The 15,643-nt window shown below is 41.1% G+C and overlaps 1 protein-coding gene across 1 annotated transcript in view; it reads right to left on the reverse strand.

The window, feature by feature from the left end:
- Positions 1–15,643, reverse strand: part of adarb2 (adenosine deaminase RNA specific B2 (inactive)) — a gene marked incomplete at both ends in the record, with an annotated part of 151,929 nt that overhangs the window by 15,158 nt on the left and 121,128 nt on the right. The window contains 2 exons of the mRNA XM_079754616.1: positions 10,101–10,269; positions 12,589–12,740. Of these exons, the coding sequence (XP_079610742.1) occupies positions 10,101–10,269; positions 12,589–12,740 (321 nt within the window). The remainder of the gene's footprint in view (positions 1–10,100; positions 10,270–12,588; positions 12,741–15,643) is intronic.

The following is a 15,643-nucleotide window of genomic DNA, read 5'->3' on the forward strand; positions in this document are numbered from 1 at the left end:
TCTCACATGCTAATTTAACCATTTTCAGTTGCATGTGAAAAAATTAAACATTCTTCCAAACCCCAGACCGACCCTTTAAGACTCACGTTTGAAGCATGTCCAGTTGTTAGCTACCCATGTTTTTTAAATTATTATTAAATTGTCATCATGATAAAACAAGTTCTTAGAAAACATAGGCTGCAGTCGTTTATCTGCATTCAACCGGAGCTCCTTTCGCCATGATTGACGTCAAATGTGATAACAGTCCAAAACGCAAGTGAGAAGCGCCAAACACAAGTAACTTTGTGGGCGGTTCTATGGCGATGTTGCTATTATACCGGCGCATAAATGACTCTTGCGCCCGACGCAAATCTAAAAAGGGTTGGTCTGAAGTAGCCTAATTACCCGTAGTTGTGGTTTGGGCATAACGTGCAATAAACCAATGAGAGTGCCATCTCCCATCTCCTTTAAGAGCCATGAGCGCATTTGAATCTGACGAGTTGATATTTTGACAGTGCGTATGCAGTCTCCGATGAGACAGATGCATTACTACATGAATTTCAAACTTCAAATGGCTCAGTTTATGGCCAAATAATATGGCATAATTCACACATGGAATAGCGTTTTCTTCTGCAACTTCAAAAACACTGAGTCCTCAAATAAATTTCGGCAAAGAAAACTTAACACACATATAATATGTGGTAACTGGGGTTCTATTTAATGATATACGCAATACATTTACAAACATCATTTCTTACCAGTATTGTATGCATTATCGTCATCGACTTGTGTTCCTAATATGCATGCGTTAATATACATTGCCGTGGAATGTATTATGCGTTACGTGTTTAGTTTGCGTGTGTTTAAACAGATGGGCGCACATGCACGCCCGCTTTCATTAATTCTGTTACACATACACACACGCGCGTCCGCATTTATTCATTCATTCTTTAACACTCACTCGCGGTAAAACAATGTTTTCAAACGATCAAATACTCATCAATCCTAAAAGTTATGGGCTTGTACACGATGTCTGTGTCAAGAAAATATGTGTTTGCTGTACGGTGTTTGCAGATGCATTGACTTAAAAGTACAACTTATTACCGCTGCATCAGCTGTTCTTTCCCTAATAATTTACCAAGAATGTGTGGCTAGGTAGATGAGAGAAGCAAAGTGTATGCGCGAGGTGCACAAGCAACATTATGCATGCGCCCTTAAAATAGAATCCGAACATCACGCCACTGACTTTAAACCAGGTATTTCCTGGTTTGTGGCGCAATTGTTTTCTGAAACTGCAAAATAGCACCAGGGAACGTTTGCGCCAGAACACGCCTCCTCCTTTCGGCAAACCGCCCCTTGGGGCGCAAGATCATTCCCTAATTTACTGACGAGTGGCGTCTTTGCAGGAAGTCAATTGTGCTGGATGCAAGATAGGGCCCATAGACCTAGTGTGAGCACCAGCACAAGCTACAATCCAATCTTGATCGGAAAGATGCAAATTTTCCCTCCAGGCATTCAACTTATACTGTGTACTTTCAGGTGAGTAAGATGTCATCAATTTGTAATACTCTGATATTATACCCTTTTTCAAACTGTCTTTTGTCATATTTTTTTTCAAATCTGAGTGTAGGGGTCTAGTAAATGCATTGTCTTGATTTACTTTGACAAAAGGTTCTTAGTTGTAAGTACTTGAAAAAGTGTTTTCTATCAAGATTAGACCTCAACTCATCAAAAGACATCATGACACCCGAATCTGTCAAATAAAGACCTTTAATAATTTTGAGTCCCTTAGAGTTCCATAATTTAAATGTTGCATCCAATCTACCTGGTATAAAGAACTGGTTACTCCATATTGGACTACATAATGATAATGGTTGTGGTTCTTTTATATATTTTTTTACATCATACCATATCTTTATCATATGTTTTCAATTGGATTTTTTGCTTGTTTCCGTAGTTTTTTTTCTGTGTCTGAGTATATGTATAAGGGAAGAGGTACTTTTAGACCTTCGGATTCCATTTTGCTCCAATGAGGGGTTTCATTTGTTGAAAAATAGAACATAATAGACCTCAGCTGCACAGCCCAGTAGTAACCATAGTAAAATTGGACATTTTAATCCCCCTCGATCAAATGGTAGATATAACAAAGACAAACGCCCTTCTATTGTTCCATATCAGGGTTTATACTGAAATTCTTAAGATGAATTTACTACCTTTTAATACCTTTTTTAATACCTTCACCATATTTTTTAATACCAGCACGACTTCCAGAGGTATCTTGCTTCGCCCTGAAGGGTATTATTTTCAATAATGACCGGTGACGTTCTATACATTATTACATGGCTCCTAGCCAAAACAGCAGAGAAATAGTCTGCCAAAGACGTTGATTAGAAATTCGCTTAGAAATCGGACACGCTGGGGTTGATAAGTTACCGGACTACTTACGGATTGACAAGACAGACGTGAATCAGGCAAAAAAATCCACTTTCCTTGACAGCGGTCAAGTTCGGTATGCATAAAAGTGCCGACTGACCAATTGCGAAATACTGCAGCTGCTGATGCCATCTCTCCAAGTTAAAAAGTAGCCGCACCCACCCCAAACCAATCGGAATAAGTGTATGTATGTCGATTATAGCGGACTACACCACCTTTTCTATTCCGCATGGAATTATATTCCGATCAGAGAATTGTATTACGATTGAGCCGTATATATATATATATGATCATTTTTTATTTCGATTGAGCTGTTCTTCCACTTCTAATCGGATCAGAAGTGTCCATGTAAACACGGCTGTCTACCGGTCACACCAGTATCACGGTAACATCAAAATACATAGCGCAAATTCACACCAGTGTACTTTCTATAGAGGGATTATCAGTCTATGTCACTCCCCGCTCTACGAGCATGTCATATGCAGAGAGAGACAAGAGCGACAACAGCTGCAATCATGTCTTGTTGTGCGGTTGGTTGCACAAACCGTTTTATTAAGACTGATTATCCCATTTATTCTACTTCTTGTTTGCCAACATAATAAAACAATTATGCTTTTTCTTATTCGTATTTCATGCTTATTAAATGTACACTCTGTTTGAGGTCATCTCCCTCTAAAAGTAGTCCCCTTTAATTACGATCGATCAAACATGTTTTTGACACCTTGAAGGGCATTATCCCGCTTATACCATGGTCACTGGCCAAAGAAAAGAAATGAAGATCATTCATTTATATTTTCATGCGTTTTACAATCCAAATATAAAGTTTTTCACATAAATAGGACGGACCTTAGCTACGACTTGGCAATGGGAGGTATTTTAGTCAGCTGAGCTATGAGCCAGAGAGCTAACGTTATGGATTGTACATATTTATAATTTGTCCTAGCCTTTATACCACAGATACTCTAGGGTCTATAACATATAACCGCGTTGTCTGATTAGTTTAATTCATTTTTCATCATTTACCAGCTCTCGTTTTGAAGAATAGTCACCACGCCATTAGTTTCAATGGGAATCGCGACGGTCTATACTTTCAACATAAAGTGTACATATTTATAATTTGAAATTCGTCCCAGCCTTTATACAACAGATACTATAGGGTCTATAGCATATAACCGCGTTTTCTGATTACAGTTTAATGTAACAGTAAGCTGCAACATCGCTAATTAACACCGCAACTGCAAATTAACCACACAGATAACCATGGCAACCGGTCAAATAAATGTTCTTTTTGCGATCATTCTGCGCGCACATCCGCCGTGTTGATAAACAAATAATCCCCCTATATATTTATACCGTACAAGTCTTTAAATATCGATTCCTCCAGCCAGAGGTCTGAGAATTTGCCTTTCCCCATTATTGTCTTTCAATTGACTAACAGAAGCGAACTCGCGAAGTGGTTTGGCAGCAAGCCAGCCGGGTATATCCAGTTTGTTTCAGCCCACGCACCACGTGACATCATTGATATTACTCAGGTCCTACTTGCAACATAAAAATAAAACCACGCAAGTTTAAGTAATTTTAGGAGATTGGCCTGCATGTAAATTACACAAATTGAAAATCTCATAGGCCTTGTTGGAAATTTAATACCTTGTCAGATGACATTTATTACTTTTTAATGGCCTTAATTTGGGCTAATTTCATTTACTACCTTTTAATACCTTTAACAACCCCGCGGAAACCCTGCATATGAATCCAACAAATATTTAATTCGTTTTTGAAAACAAGTCTGAAGGTGGTGGCAGAGGAATATTTTGGAATAAATAAAGGAATTTTTCGGCAATATATTCATTTTTTAAATATAAATTCTCCCAATTACAGAAACTGGTCATGACGTCCATCTCTCAATCAACTCACTAATTTCGATCATTAAAGGTTCATAATTTGCATTAACAACATGTCCTATCCTAGGCAATATCTGTACTCCTAAATATTTAAACTGTTCTACTCTATTAAATTGGGTTACCTCAGAGGTTGGGTTCCTTCTGTCCTGCTCATTAAGTAGTAATATAGAAGATTTTGGTATTATTCACTTTATATCCCGAAATATCACCACATTTTTTAATTAGCTGTGACAAGGCCGGAATGGTTTTGATTTTTTATGAAGCCAGTTCCACACCCAAATCTTTCTAGAATATTGAAAAGATAAGGCCATATGACCCTATCAAAGGCCTTTTCAGCATCTAATGTTAGAAGTGCTGTATCTGATATTTCTTTGTTAGAATATAAATAAAGATAATATGCCCTCTGAGAAAATCTTTAAATGCTTTCCATTTTATACAAGCAGATGTTTGTTTAGTATTCATTTCAAATAATTATTTTATCTGTTTTTCTTTATATTATATATTGTATTATACCATTTGTGCTGAAAGTGCCATCTAGTTGGATCTTTTGCCATTTGTTTATCGACATACCCTAAGCAACATGGTGCATGATCTGAAACCACTATATTACCATAGTAACAGTTATTAATTTTGGACCGCAGTTCTGAGGAGATTAAAAACTAATCAATACGAGAGTATGTCTGAAATGTGTTAGAGTGACAAGAATAGGCTTCAGCTTGTGATTTTAATTCTCTCCATATGTCTAGCAGATTCAATTCTTTAATACAACGGTTTATAACTGTTCTACACTGTGTGATCGATCTACTCCTGTGGATCTATCCACACTGGGATTTATTGTGCAGTTAAAGTATCCTGCTATTATGTGTTGTTCTGCAAATTATGAGATAGAAAGGAACAAATCTACAAAAATGTAGGATCATCAATGTTAGGACCATACAGATTTACTAAATTTAGATTTACTGATAACAAAGAGCCTTGTACTATCAAATATCTTCCCCCTCGTTTCACTTGAAATGGGACAGTATTATGAACATTAATCATCACTCCTCTAGCCTGGGATGAGTAAGAAGCTGTGAATACACTGCCTTCCCACCTTCTCCTGATTTTTTTATTGTCCTCCTCTAGAAGATGGGTTTATGTAGAAATACAACTTTGAAGTCTATATCCTTTAATGTATTCATGACTTGTTTCAATTTTTCAAGCTTTGGCAGACCTCTGCAATTCCAAGAAACAAAATTAAGTTTTACTCCTTGAGACATTTACAAAAAAAGAAAAACAGATTACCTTGCAATATAAAAATAGTTTACAGAGAAGCGTAACAAACCTGGACGTTAGAATCCACATCCAACACACTGAACATGAACAATTCCCCTCTACCCACTTTCGTGGAAGCCCCCCAAAAACATTCTGACTTCTGCTATCGCTAATGACCGTTCTGTATATTTTGACCTCAATAAACACTCATCTGCAACGTTTGCAATATGTTTGCTCTGATATGTTATTTTAACAGTTTTAAATTTGTAAAACATCTTCAATTCTTTATTATTTTTTTTTAATTTTCTGTGCCTTTTATATTGTCCCCACGCGCTGTAGACCTAAGTTACCGTAAGTTATATATATATATATACATACATACATACATACACACACTGTGTGCACAATTATTAGGCAAGTGAGTATTTTGGCCATATCATAATTTTTATGCATGTTTTCCAACATCAAGCTGTATAAACTTGAGCGCTTGTTGTATTTAAGCATACCAGGTGATGTGTATTTGCGTAATGAATGAGGGTGTGGCCTAAGGAGATCAACACTCTATATCGAGGTGTGCATAATTATTAGACAGCTTCTCTTCCTCAGGCAAAATGGGCCAAAAAAGAGATTTAACGGACTCTGAAAAGTCAAAAATTGTATAAAGTCTTTCAGAGGGATGCAGCACTCTTGAAATTGCTAAGATATTGGGGCGTGACCACAAAACCATCAAACGTTTTCTTGCAAATAGCCAACAGGATCGCAAGAAACGTATTGAGAAGAAAAGACGCAAATTAACTGCCAAAGATTTGAGGAGAATCAAACGTGAAGCTACCAGGAACCCATTATCCTCAAGTGCTGCCATATTCCAGAACTGCAACTTACCCGGAGTGCCCAGAAGTACAAGGTGTTCAGTGCTTAGAGACATGGCCAAGGTAAGGAAGGCTCAAACCCGACCACCACTGAACAAAACACACAAGTTGAAACGTCAAGACTGGGCCAAAACATTTCTGAAGACAGATTTTTCAAAGGTTTTATGGACTGATGAGATGAGAGTGACTCTTGATGGACCAGATGGATGGGCCCGTGGCTGGATCAGTAACGGACACAGCGCTCCACTTCGACTCAGACGCCAGCAAGGTGGAGGTGGGGTACTGGTATGGGCTGGTATTATTAAAGATGAGCTAGATGGACCTTTTCGGGTTGAAGATGGCCTCAAAATCAACTCCCAAACCTACTGCCAGTTTTTCGAAGACACTTTCTTCAAGCAGTGGTACAAGAAAAAGTCTGCATCTTTCAAGAAGACCATGATTTTTATGCAGGACAATGCTCCATCGCATGCATCGAAGTACTCCACTGCATGGCTAACCTGTAAAGGCCTCAAGGATGAAAAAATAATGACATGGCCCCCTCCCTCACCTGACCTAAACCCCTTGAGAACCTGTGGGCCCTGCTTAAACGGGAGATTTACAGTGAAGGAAAACAGTACACCTCTCTGAACAGTGTCTGGGAGGCTGTGGTTGCTGCTGCACAAAAAGATCGTCAACAGATCAAGAAACTGACAGACTATATGAATGGAAGGCTTGTGACAGTTATTGAAAAGAAGGGTGGCTATATTGGTCACTAATTTCTTTTTTTGATATGTCAGAAAGGTTAATTTGTAAATTTCGAGTTGTTTTATTATTCTCACTTTAACAGATGAAAATAAACAAGTGAGATGGGAAAATGTTAGTTTTTTCACTTAGTTGCATAATAATTCTGCACACTAATAGTTGCCTATTAATTGTGCACATTCTCTTAAGAAAGACAAATCCTCACTTTTTCTTTCTTAAACATTCAGGTTTAGGTTCATTAACATTTTGGATTGACCGAGAACACTGTAGTTGTTCAATAATAAAATGAATCCTCAAAAATACAACTTGCCTAATAATTGTGCACACAGTGTATATATATATTACGTTTTTCACTTGATATATTTGTTATATATATATATATAATTATAATAATATACATATATAACTTGCGGTAATTTAGGCCTACAGCGCGTGGGGAAAATATAAAAGGCAGGTAAAAAAAAATGCAAAACATACGCATTATACACATTGAGCTGATATATATAAATATATATCAGCTCAATGTGTATTGAGCTGATATATATATATATATATATATATATGTATATATATATATATATCAGCTCAATGCGTATAATGCGTATGTTTTGCATGTGAATACATGTCGGCCACACTACAAGGTGTTCATGCGTGCAAGTGTGATTTAGCCCTCACCATTGTCCATCTGAATCTTCTTTATAAACTCTTGTACCTCGGCAGGGGTGTTGAAAGTATAGGTTCGTTCTTTATGTGTGACCAGCATCTTCGCAGGATGAATCACGCTGGTCCTGGTACCGAACGTCTTTTTTAGCCCGTGCAGCAGCACCAGCTGCCTGTTTGCCCTTGTAGCTGAGGAACTTCACGATCAGAGTTCTCGGTGCCATCTTGGTGTCCCTCGCCGGTCCGGTTCGGTGAGCCCTCTCAATGACCACTGATGATTGTAGAGCCGCATCACCCAGCACCTCCGGTGTCGCATTTTTTCCTAAAAGGGGCACGCATCCCGTCCTTTGGACCCTCCGGTAGGTTATCTAGTCGCAGGTTATTTAGTTGGGACCTGTTCTCCAAACCAAGTGCGTGTCCTCCAGCGTTTTATTTTGTGACTGCAGCATGTGAACTTCAGCTTGCAAGTCAACAACGTCATCCTCAGCACTTGATGTACGCAGCTCAGCCTGCAACACCCGTTCGGTACTGTCACTTTTCTCCTTCCTCATATTTTCTATCGCCATCAAAACTGCATCAAATGTTGATGAAAACTCATTTTTCATAGAGCTTTAAGCAGTCAGTACTGCGCCTTCATTTGCTCCGAAAAGTTCACCGTCTCCTCGGCCTCCATGTTGTCTTCATTAGCTTGCTTTGCTTCGCTACGAACACGGTAGTCCGTTAACTTCGGCTGTGTAGGAGACGCTTGGCCCTTGTTTTTTCCACCCTTCGGCATCGCGGCATACACTCCAATACCGTTCGATACAATTTTGAGCTTGAGTTTTCAGTAGAAATTATAGTAGCAAAAGCAGAGCACTTTGAAACACGTCTTCCTACCTGGCTGCCATAACCGGAAGTCCGTGACGTGGCCTTTCAATATGCCAGTTTATTAGTACGGGATTAGCTGACACATATAGGAAATCAAAACGCCGATAGCAACGCAAATGTTGCCGATGACCAATGAAGCACACACACCTGCACAGACACAGACACACACACACACACACACACACACACACACACACACACACACACACACACACACACACACACACACACACACACACACAGAGTGGAATTATTTTTCCCTCTCTCACATAGACGAAAAAACATTTTTACAAATATATTCAAATGCTGCAGTGAGGCCACAAAATCGATTTTGAGACCACCATCTGGACGTGCTTATTAGCAGTAACCCCCGTGTTACATCTAAATGAATGAGTGAATTAATGAGGGAAATCTGCTGGTTATTGAGTGCATGGGTAAAGCGAAAAAGTCTGGATTCTGTCCGATCTCTACCTATACGCCCATCTGGCACTCATCAAAACGGTTAGACTCTAGGTGCAGAAACTCTCTCCTAGGCATGTGGCAATTTGCAAAGGGTTGATGGGTTTTTATACTACTCCGGTACAAAGACGATTTTACCTAACTTACATTCAGAACTCACTGTATCAACAGAGTGATGGTAGACTTATAAGACACGTTTGACTGTAAAACCATTGAAGAGTCATAAATATATGGCCTGTTAAGCCCTTTGAGACTGTACCTGTGATTAAGGGCTATGCAAATAAAATGCGATTCAATTTAATTGAAAAAACATTTCAATGGTCTGCCATGTCGAATAGGCCCCGAGAAAACCAGAAGGGTTAACACTCACATGGGCACATAGGAACATTCAGCCCAGCGGGACAATGAAAGTGTGTTTTGTGTATAAATGCGTCATCAAAGTAATTTGCAAATAATCTGGTTATCCTGGCTGGAGTACTATGGATTAGTGCAAGCATCAAACGCAGTCGTAAGTTATTTCTTTATATCTTCCACTCAATGTTGGGTGAGTGGTGAAATGATAGGCAGGAGAATGTTTGTAGAATACGTAGACCGCTGAAGCGCTGGATGGCAGTATTTGGATGTTTGAGCACGGAGGTAAGAAACCAAAGTTTGTGTCCCAGTCAAACATTGTTACGTAAATACAAATAACAATAATAACAGAAAAAATTTAAATATTGAAAAGTTTTCTTCATTATTCACAGGCGATGTGCATCCAAAACCTCCTCGGTCAGTCACTCTTCTAACGACTATAACCAAAACGACTTAGCAGGCCAATCACAGGTTCGGGCCCCAGCAGCCCCACTTCTGGCTCTACCGGTAATGGAGGGCCCCAGGGCCCTCCATTGGGGTATTGGACGCAGGTATATAAACAAAGCTTTAGTTCCCCAGCACTGACCTGGAGATCTTGTCGGTGCAGGACATGGTGACCAGCTGTTCCCCCTGAAGGACCCCGTCCCAGGTCTGGACGGGCCCCCGGGACCGGACCGGGACCGTCCCCTCGCCCGACTCGATCTTGGTGCGCAGGTGGCTGTGCTGCCTCCGGCCCACGGTCCTGCTGCTGTGCACTGGGGGACGGCAGGACAGACAGACGGACATGGAGACAGACACAGAGAGAGACGGACGGATGTAGAGACAGCCACAAAGAGGGACAGACGTCCAGAGAGACAGACACAATGAAAGAAAAAAAGGCAGACAGACACAAAGAGAGACAGACAGATATAAAGAGAGAAAGACAAATACAAAGAGAGAAAGATGGACATGAAGACATACAGACACAAACACAAAAAGAAAGACAGAAAGCCAGACATGAAGCAGACACAAAGATAAAAGAAAGAAAGAAAGAAAGTACATCAGATTATGAGCCGGTATTCATTTAGAGCTATTCACCAAAGCATACTATATCAGGGCCTAATATCATTACATTTACATATTAGTATAGGTTATTGTGTTTTAACGCAGTAATTGCTGGCTGTAATTACTTAGACTATATTATATCAGGACTAAACCAATTTCGCGGGGAGTCTTTTTCAGGGCAGTTACCACGCAGCAAAGCAGTGGCAGTGAGTCGCGCTCAACAGAGTATCCACAACATCTTACCTCTCATTATTTCTCCCTCCCCAGTTCAACTGAAGCCGGCAGAAAAGTGATACGTTTAATATTCCACATAATTGTTTACCTGCTTTCATCTCAGAGGCCTGCTATTTTGTATTATCCAGTCAAGTTGATTGGTGATGGTGGGGGGAGAGCGAGAGAGTGAGAGGGAGAGAGAGAGAGAGAGAGAGGGAGAGAGAGAGATGGAGAGGGAGACGAAAGAGGGGGGAGAGAGAAAGACAGAGAGAGAGAGAGAGAGAGAGAGAGAGAGGGGCAGAGAGAGGCAGAGACTGACATGGACTAGATCTTGTCATTACCTGGACAGCTCTCTAAGCAATAAGTTCAATCAAAGTTTTTTTAAAGCAAACTACAGCATTCACGTTCTCTATTCCCGTCTGGCAAATAGAAGTCATGTGAATAAAAGGTGCTACCAGCGGTAACAGCTCTGTCATTCTGTACGGAGGTGCAAGTGCGTGACAACTTGTCCCAGAGGACAGATCCTGTGTGCTGTTAAAGAAGTGTTCTTTATAGAGATATCCGCCTCTCTCTGTCTCTGTCTCTCTCTCTTATTTTTGGTCTCTCCTTTTTCTTACTCCTCCTTTGTAATTATCACTCTCTCCCTCTCTCTCTTTCTGTGTTCCCTTCTCTTTCAACCCCTTTCTCTTTAATCTCTCACTTTTCTCTCCCTCTCTCTATGTCTCATTTACCCTCTCTCACACCCTTTCTATTTGATCGCTCGCTATTTCTCTCTCTCTATTCCTCTCTCTTACAGCCTTTCTATTAAATCCCTCACTTTTTCTCATGCTATGGTTTGCCTGAAGGGATGCAGATGTGAGCCTTGACACTCTCAGCACTGAATAAAACAACAACAACAACAATAACCATGACAACAGCAGCACCACTACCAACAGAAAACCCCTCTTGAGCAGACTGACAAATCTCCCTGTCTGCGGTATTGATCCGCTTCACTTTTAAACCGCTCTGAAAAACAAACGCTTCCAAGGAAAGCTGAGAAAGAATTTATTTTGTGTTCAATCTCCATCTGCCGGGTGGGAAAACCAAGGAGTAACACACACGCACACACACACACACACACACACACACACACACACAAACACACACACATGCCACTCATCTGTCAAAAGGAATATGCATTTGTATTTCCTTTGACTCAGCATTAAAATGCCATCCAGTCAGCAGCCGATGTTTGAACAGGGCCGCGAGACACAGTGTGAGGTGGAAATGGCTTCCAGGTCCTTGTCAACAGCTTCTGTTGAAATTGAAGTACGAACAAAACACACAGCGGTTTCTAGTGTTTCAGCTATCAACACCATGATGGTCCTATAAACCTTAGCTCATAGCAGGAGCTGACCCAAGAAATAGGAAGGAAAATGAGAGAGAGAGAGTGAGAGAGAGAGAGGGAGAGATATAGAGAGAGAGGGTGAGAGAGAGAGAGAGAGATAGAGAGAGAGAGTGAGAGAGGGAGACATATAGAGAGAGAGGGTGAGAGAGAGAGAGAGAGAGAGAGAGAGAGAGAGAGAGAGAGAGAGAGAGAGAGAGAAACTTAGAGGAATAGCCAAACTTTGCTGCTATAAACTAACTAGCCCATCAGCCAAAGAGCAGTTTTCTTTACAATTATCCACCATTTACGTTTCAGAGCTCGGAACTTCAAACTGCTCCAGTACTTGGCAGGAGAGAAGTGATGAGATGATGAGGCAGGGCATACAGCAACAGGTGTAAGGTAAATAACAGACAAATCAAAGCAAGCATCTGCGGTGCCGGGGGGCTCTTACGTTCGGCCGAGATCTCGTAGGGGGAGTTCAGCCGGCCGTCGCCACATGGAGAGGTGCTGACGTACATGTGGAAGTGGACGCTGTCCCGTAACCGGTAGCCACTCTCCTTGTGTCGCACGAATATCGACTCCTCCCAGTCCTCTGGCCTCTTACTGTAGGGAGAGAAAGAGGGAGAGAAGGGAGAGAAGGGGGAGAGAGAGGGATAGAGAGAAGGGGGGGATGGAGAGATGGGGGGGAGAGGGGGAGGGAGGGATTGAGAGAGTGATTGAGAGGGGGGGGAGAGAGGGGGAGGGAGGGGGGAGAGATAGGGGGTGGGGGAAAGAGAGGGAGAGAGGGAGGGAGAGAGAAGGAGAGAGGGATAGAGAGAGAGATGGAGAGAGTGAGAGGGAAGGAGAGAGGGAGGTAGAGAGAGAGAGAAAGAAAGGAGACAAAGAGAGACAGACAGGGAGGGACGGAGATAGAGAGATTAACTCACTCCATTCCCAATTAGTACCTCACTAATCAAAACAACTTTTTGATTTTCTTTAATATATATAAGTTGATATCTTATTAAATGTTTTGTGCTTTGGTAATTCAAATGTATTCTTGTATTGGCATGTTTCCCATGCCAATAAAGACCTTTTAAATTTGAGAGGGGTGAGACAGACTGCAGTCATCCTTGCAGCGCTGCAGATTGGAGGAGTGGTTGGGGGCCGAGCGAGAGGGAATGTGTTGGTAATCCATTTCATTTGCAAAACGGATCGAGGAAGCGATGTTAAACAGATGAACTCTCTCTCCAGGACTCATTACCCTGCTGTCAGTGAGTGAGTGAGTGATTGAGTGAGTGTGTAGTTGAGTGTGTGAGTGTGTGAATGAGTGAGAGAGTGAGTGAGTGAGTGAGTGCAAGAGAGAGAGCAACACTTTCTTGATCTCTTATCTGACTGCTTGGAGCACAGCTATTGCTTCAAAGAGCCCCCCCCCCCCCCCCCCCCCCCCAACACAGACACACACCTACACACAGACACAGACACAAACTAAGGCACTTGGAGTGTTCTTTAAGCTAGTATGACATGATCAGAGGCAAACATCTAGACAAAGTATCAAGCCATTAATATCCTATGGAGAGGGAGCTATGATGCCTGACTTTGCTTCAACGACTGGGGTGTTTGTGCTGGGTGATGATAACATCGAAGTCGAACAACGCAACGATATTGCCTGAATATTGATCATTTAACAATTTTTGTGTTTGGTTGTAACCTTATCTAGTCACAGACTATAACAGAGAGAATATTGCTATTGTCGATGGCGCGTGGATTTGAGATTTTTACGAGATGCGATTCATGCTAAATTCTAACAGGTTCTGGGTTGACGTAGGGCAGAGGACTCGAAGCTACGTGCTACTTTGCGTCGCATTCTGGTGTGGCTATTCCCGCGTTAATGCAGCAATAGTAATTGTCCCCATTGTTTTTTTATACTTTGCGTATCGCTGTAATGAATCAGCACCATGCACACCTTGACTATTTTTCAAACCTGCTCCCTGTCGCCCTTGTCCTTTTCCACTCGGCGTAGAAATGGCAGCTGTGGCATTTTGTTTGGTCATTTATTTCCGACTTATCTTTCCCAGAAGCCATTTCGGTCAGCCGCAAAGTCTCCATACCTGCCATCCGGCATTGTGTCAAGACAAAACAGAAAGAAAACGGTGAGCTGTGTATGCAAATATGACATTCAAGGGTGTAGACTTTGAGCCACTAATCTGATGAATCAGCCCAGCCTCCCAGCGGGGCCGTTGAACATAATGAATGCGGGTGTTAAAAACATCACCGTCGGCTGCCGCAGGGGCATGCGTCTAAGAGTTCGGTCCAGTCCGAGACCGAACAGTCAAATAAAATAGGAATTGCAAGAGTCAGGACCATTGAGTAGGCGTTATATTTCCAAGTTTATACTATTCCTTAAAAAACGGATATCCTCTTTTTTTTATTTTCTCAAGGTACACAGGTGTTCAAGAACGTAAAACACGTTAGAATGAGGACACAAAAGTGGTTGTGGCATTCCGTGCTTGTTTTCTGAAGCATTTTCATAGAGAATCCCTAGACTATCCAATCCAGAATCACAGCTTTGTGAGCCTTTATTTCGCATTGGTAAGCCTTAGTTTACTGTGCTGATGTGTTGACTTGGCCTGCTATTCTAGACTCCAGAATATTCTAGACTCTGTCCATGGTCCTGAACCAGCTTCAACCACGGCCAGGGGCCCACTGTGTTCCCTCCAAGAACCTCTGTTTCACTACTAGTGTGTTCTGTATCACTACTAGAGTGTTCTGTATCACTACTAATGTGTACTGTATCACTACAAGAGTGTTCTGTATCACTACTAGTGTGTTCTGTATCACTACTAGTGTTCTGTATCACTACTAGTGTGTTCTGTATCACTACTAGTGTGTTCTGTATCACTACTAGTGAGTTGTATATCACTACTAGTGTGTTGTGTAGCACTACTAGTGTGTTGTGTATCACTATAAGTGCGTTCTGTATCACAACTAATATGTACTGTATCACTACTAATGTGTTCTGTATCACTATTAGTGTGTTCTGTATCGTTACTAGTGTGTTCTGTATCACTTCTAGTGTGTTCTGTATAACTACTTCTGTTCTGTATCACTTCTAGTGTGATCTGTATTCGGAGTGCTGTTTGTGTAGATGGATCCATTGTCTGGTCTTGGGCTTCACTTCACTAGAAGCCTCTCTCTTCTCTTTCATGTTTGCTACCTGCTGTCGTCCCTGAGCTCAGTCTAGTCTTTTTACTAGACTGTGTTAGTTTGGCATAGATTCTATGCTGCTGAGTCTACTCCAGTTATTCCTTAGGGTTCTACTGTATATATTTATTGTATGAGGAGCATTTCTGCATTGTTATAGATACCTTTAGAAGGTTATTGGTAAAATAGGTAAAATAATACCCTTTCAAATATCGATAATTCTCCCGTAGGAAAAACACCTCAACACCATCAATTACAACCCATATGTTTATATTTATATCTCAGGATATGAAATGAATACACAGATCTTTTGACACATTATGTAG

The sequence above is a fragment of the Pollachius pollachius genome (genome assembly GCF_949987615.1).
Source record: "Pollachius pollachius genome assembly, chromosome: 17".
In the NCBI taxonomy this organism is placed as follows: domain Eukaryota; kingdom Metazoa; phylum Chordata; class Actinopteri; order Gadiformes; family Gadidae; genus Pollachius; species Pollachius pollachius.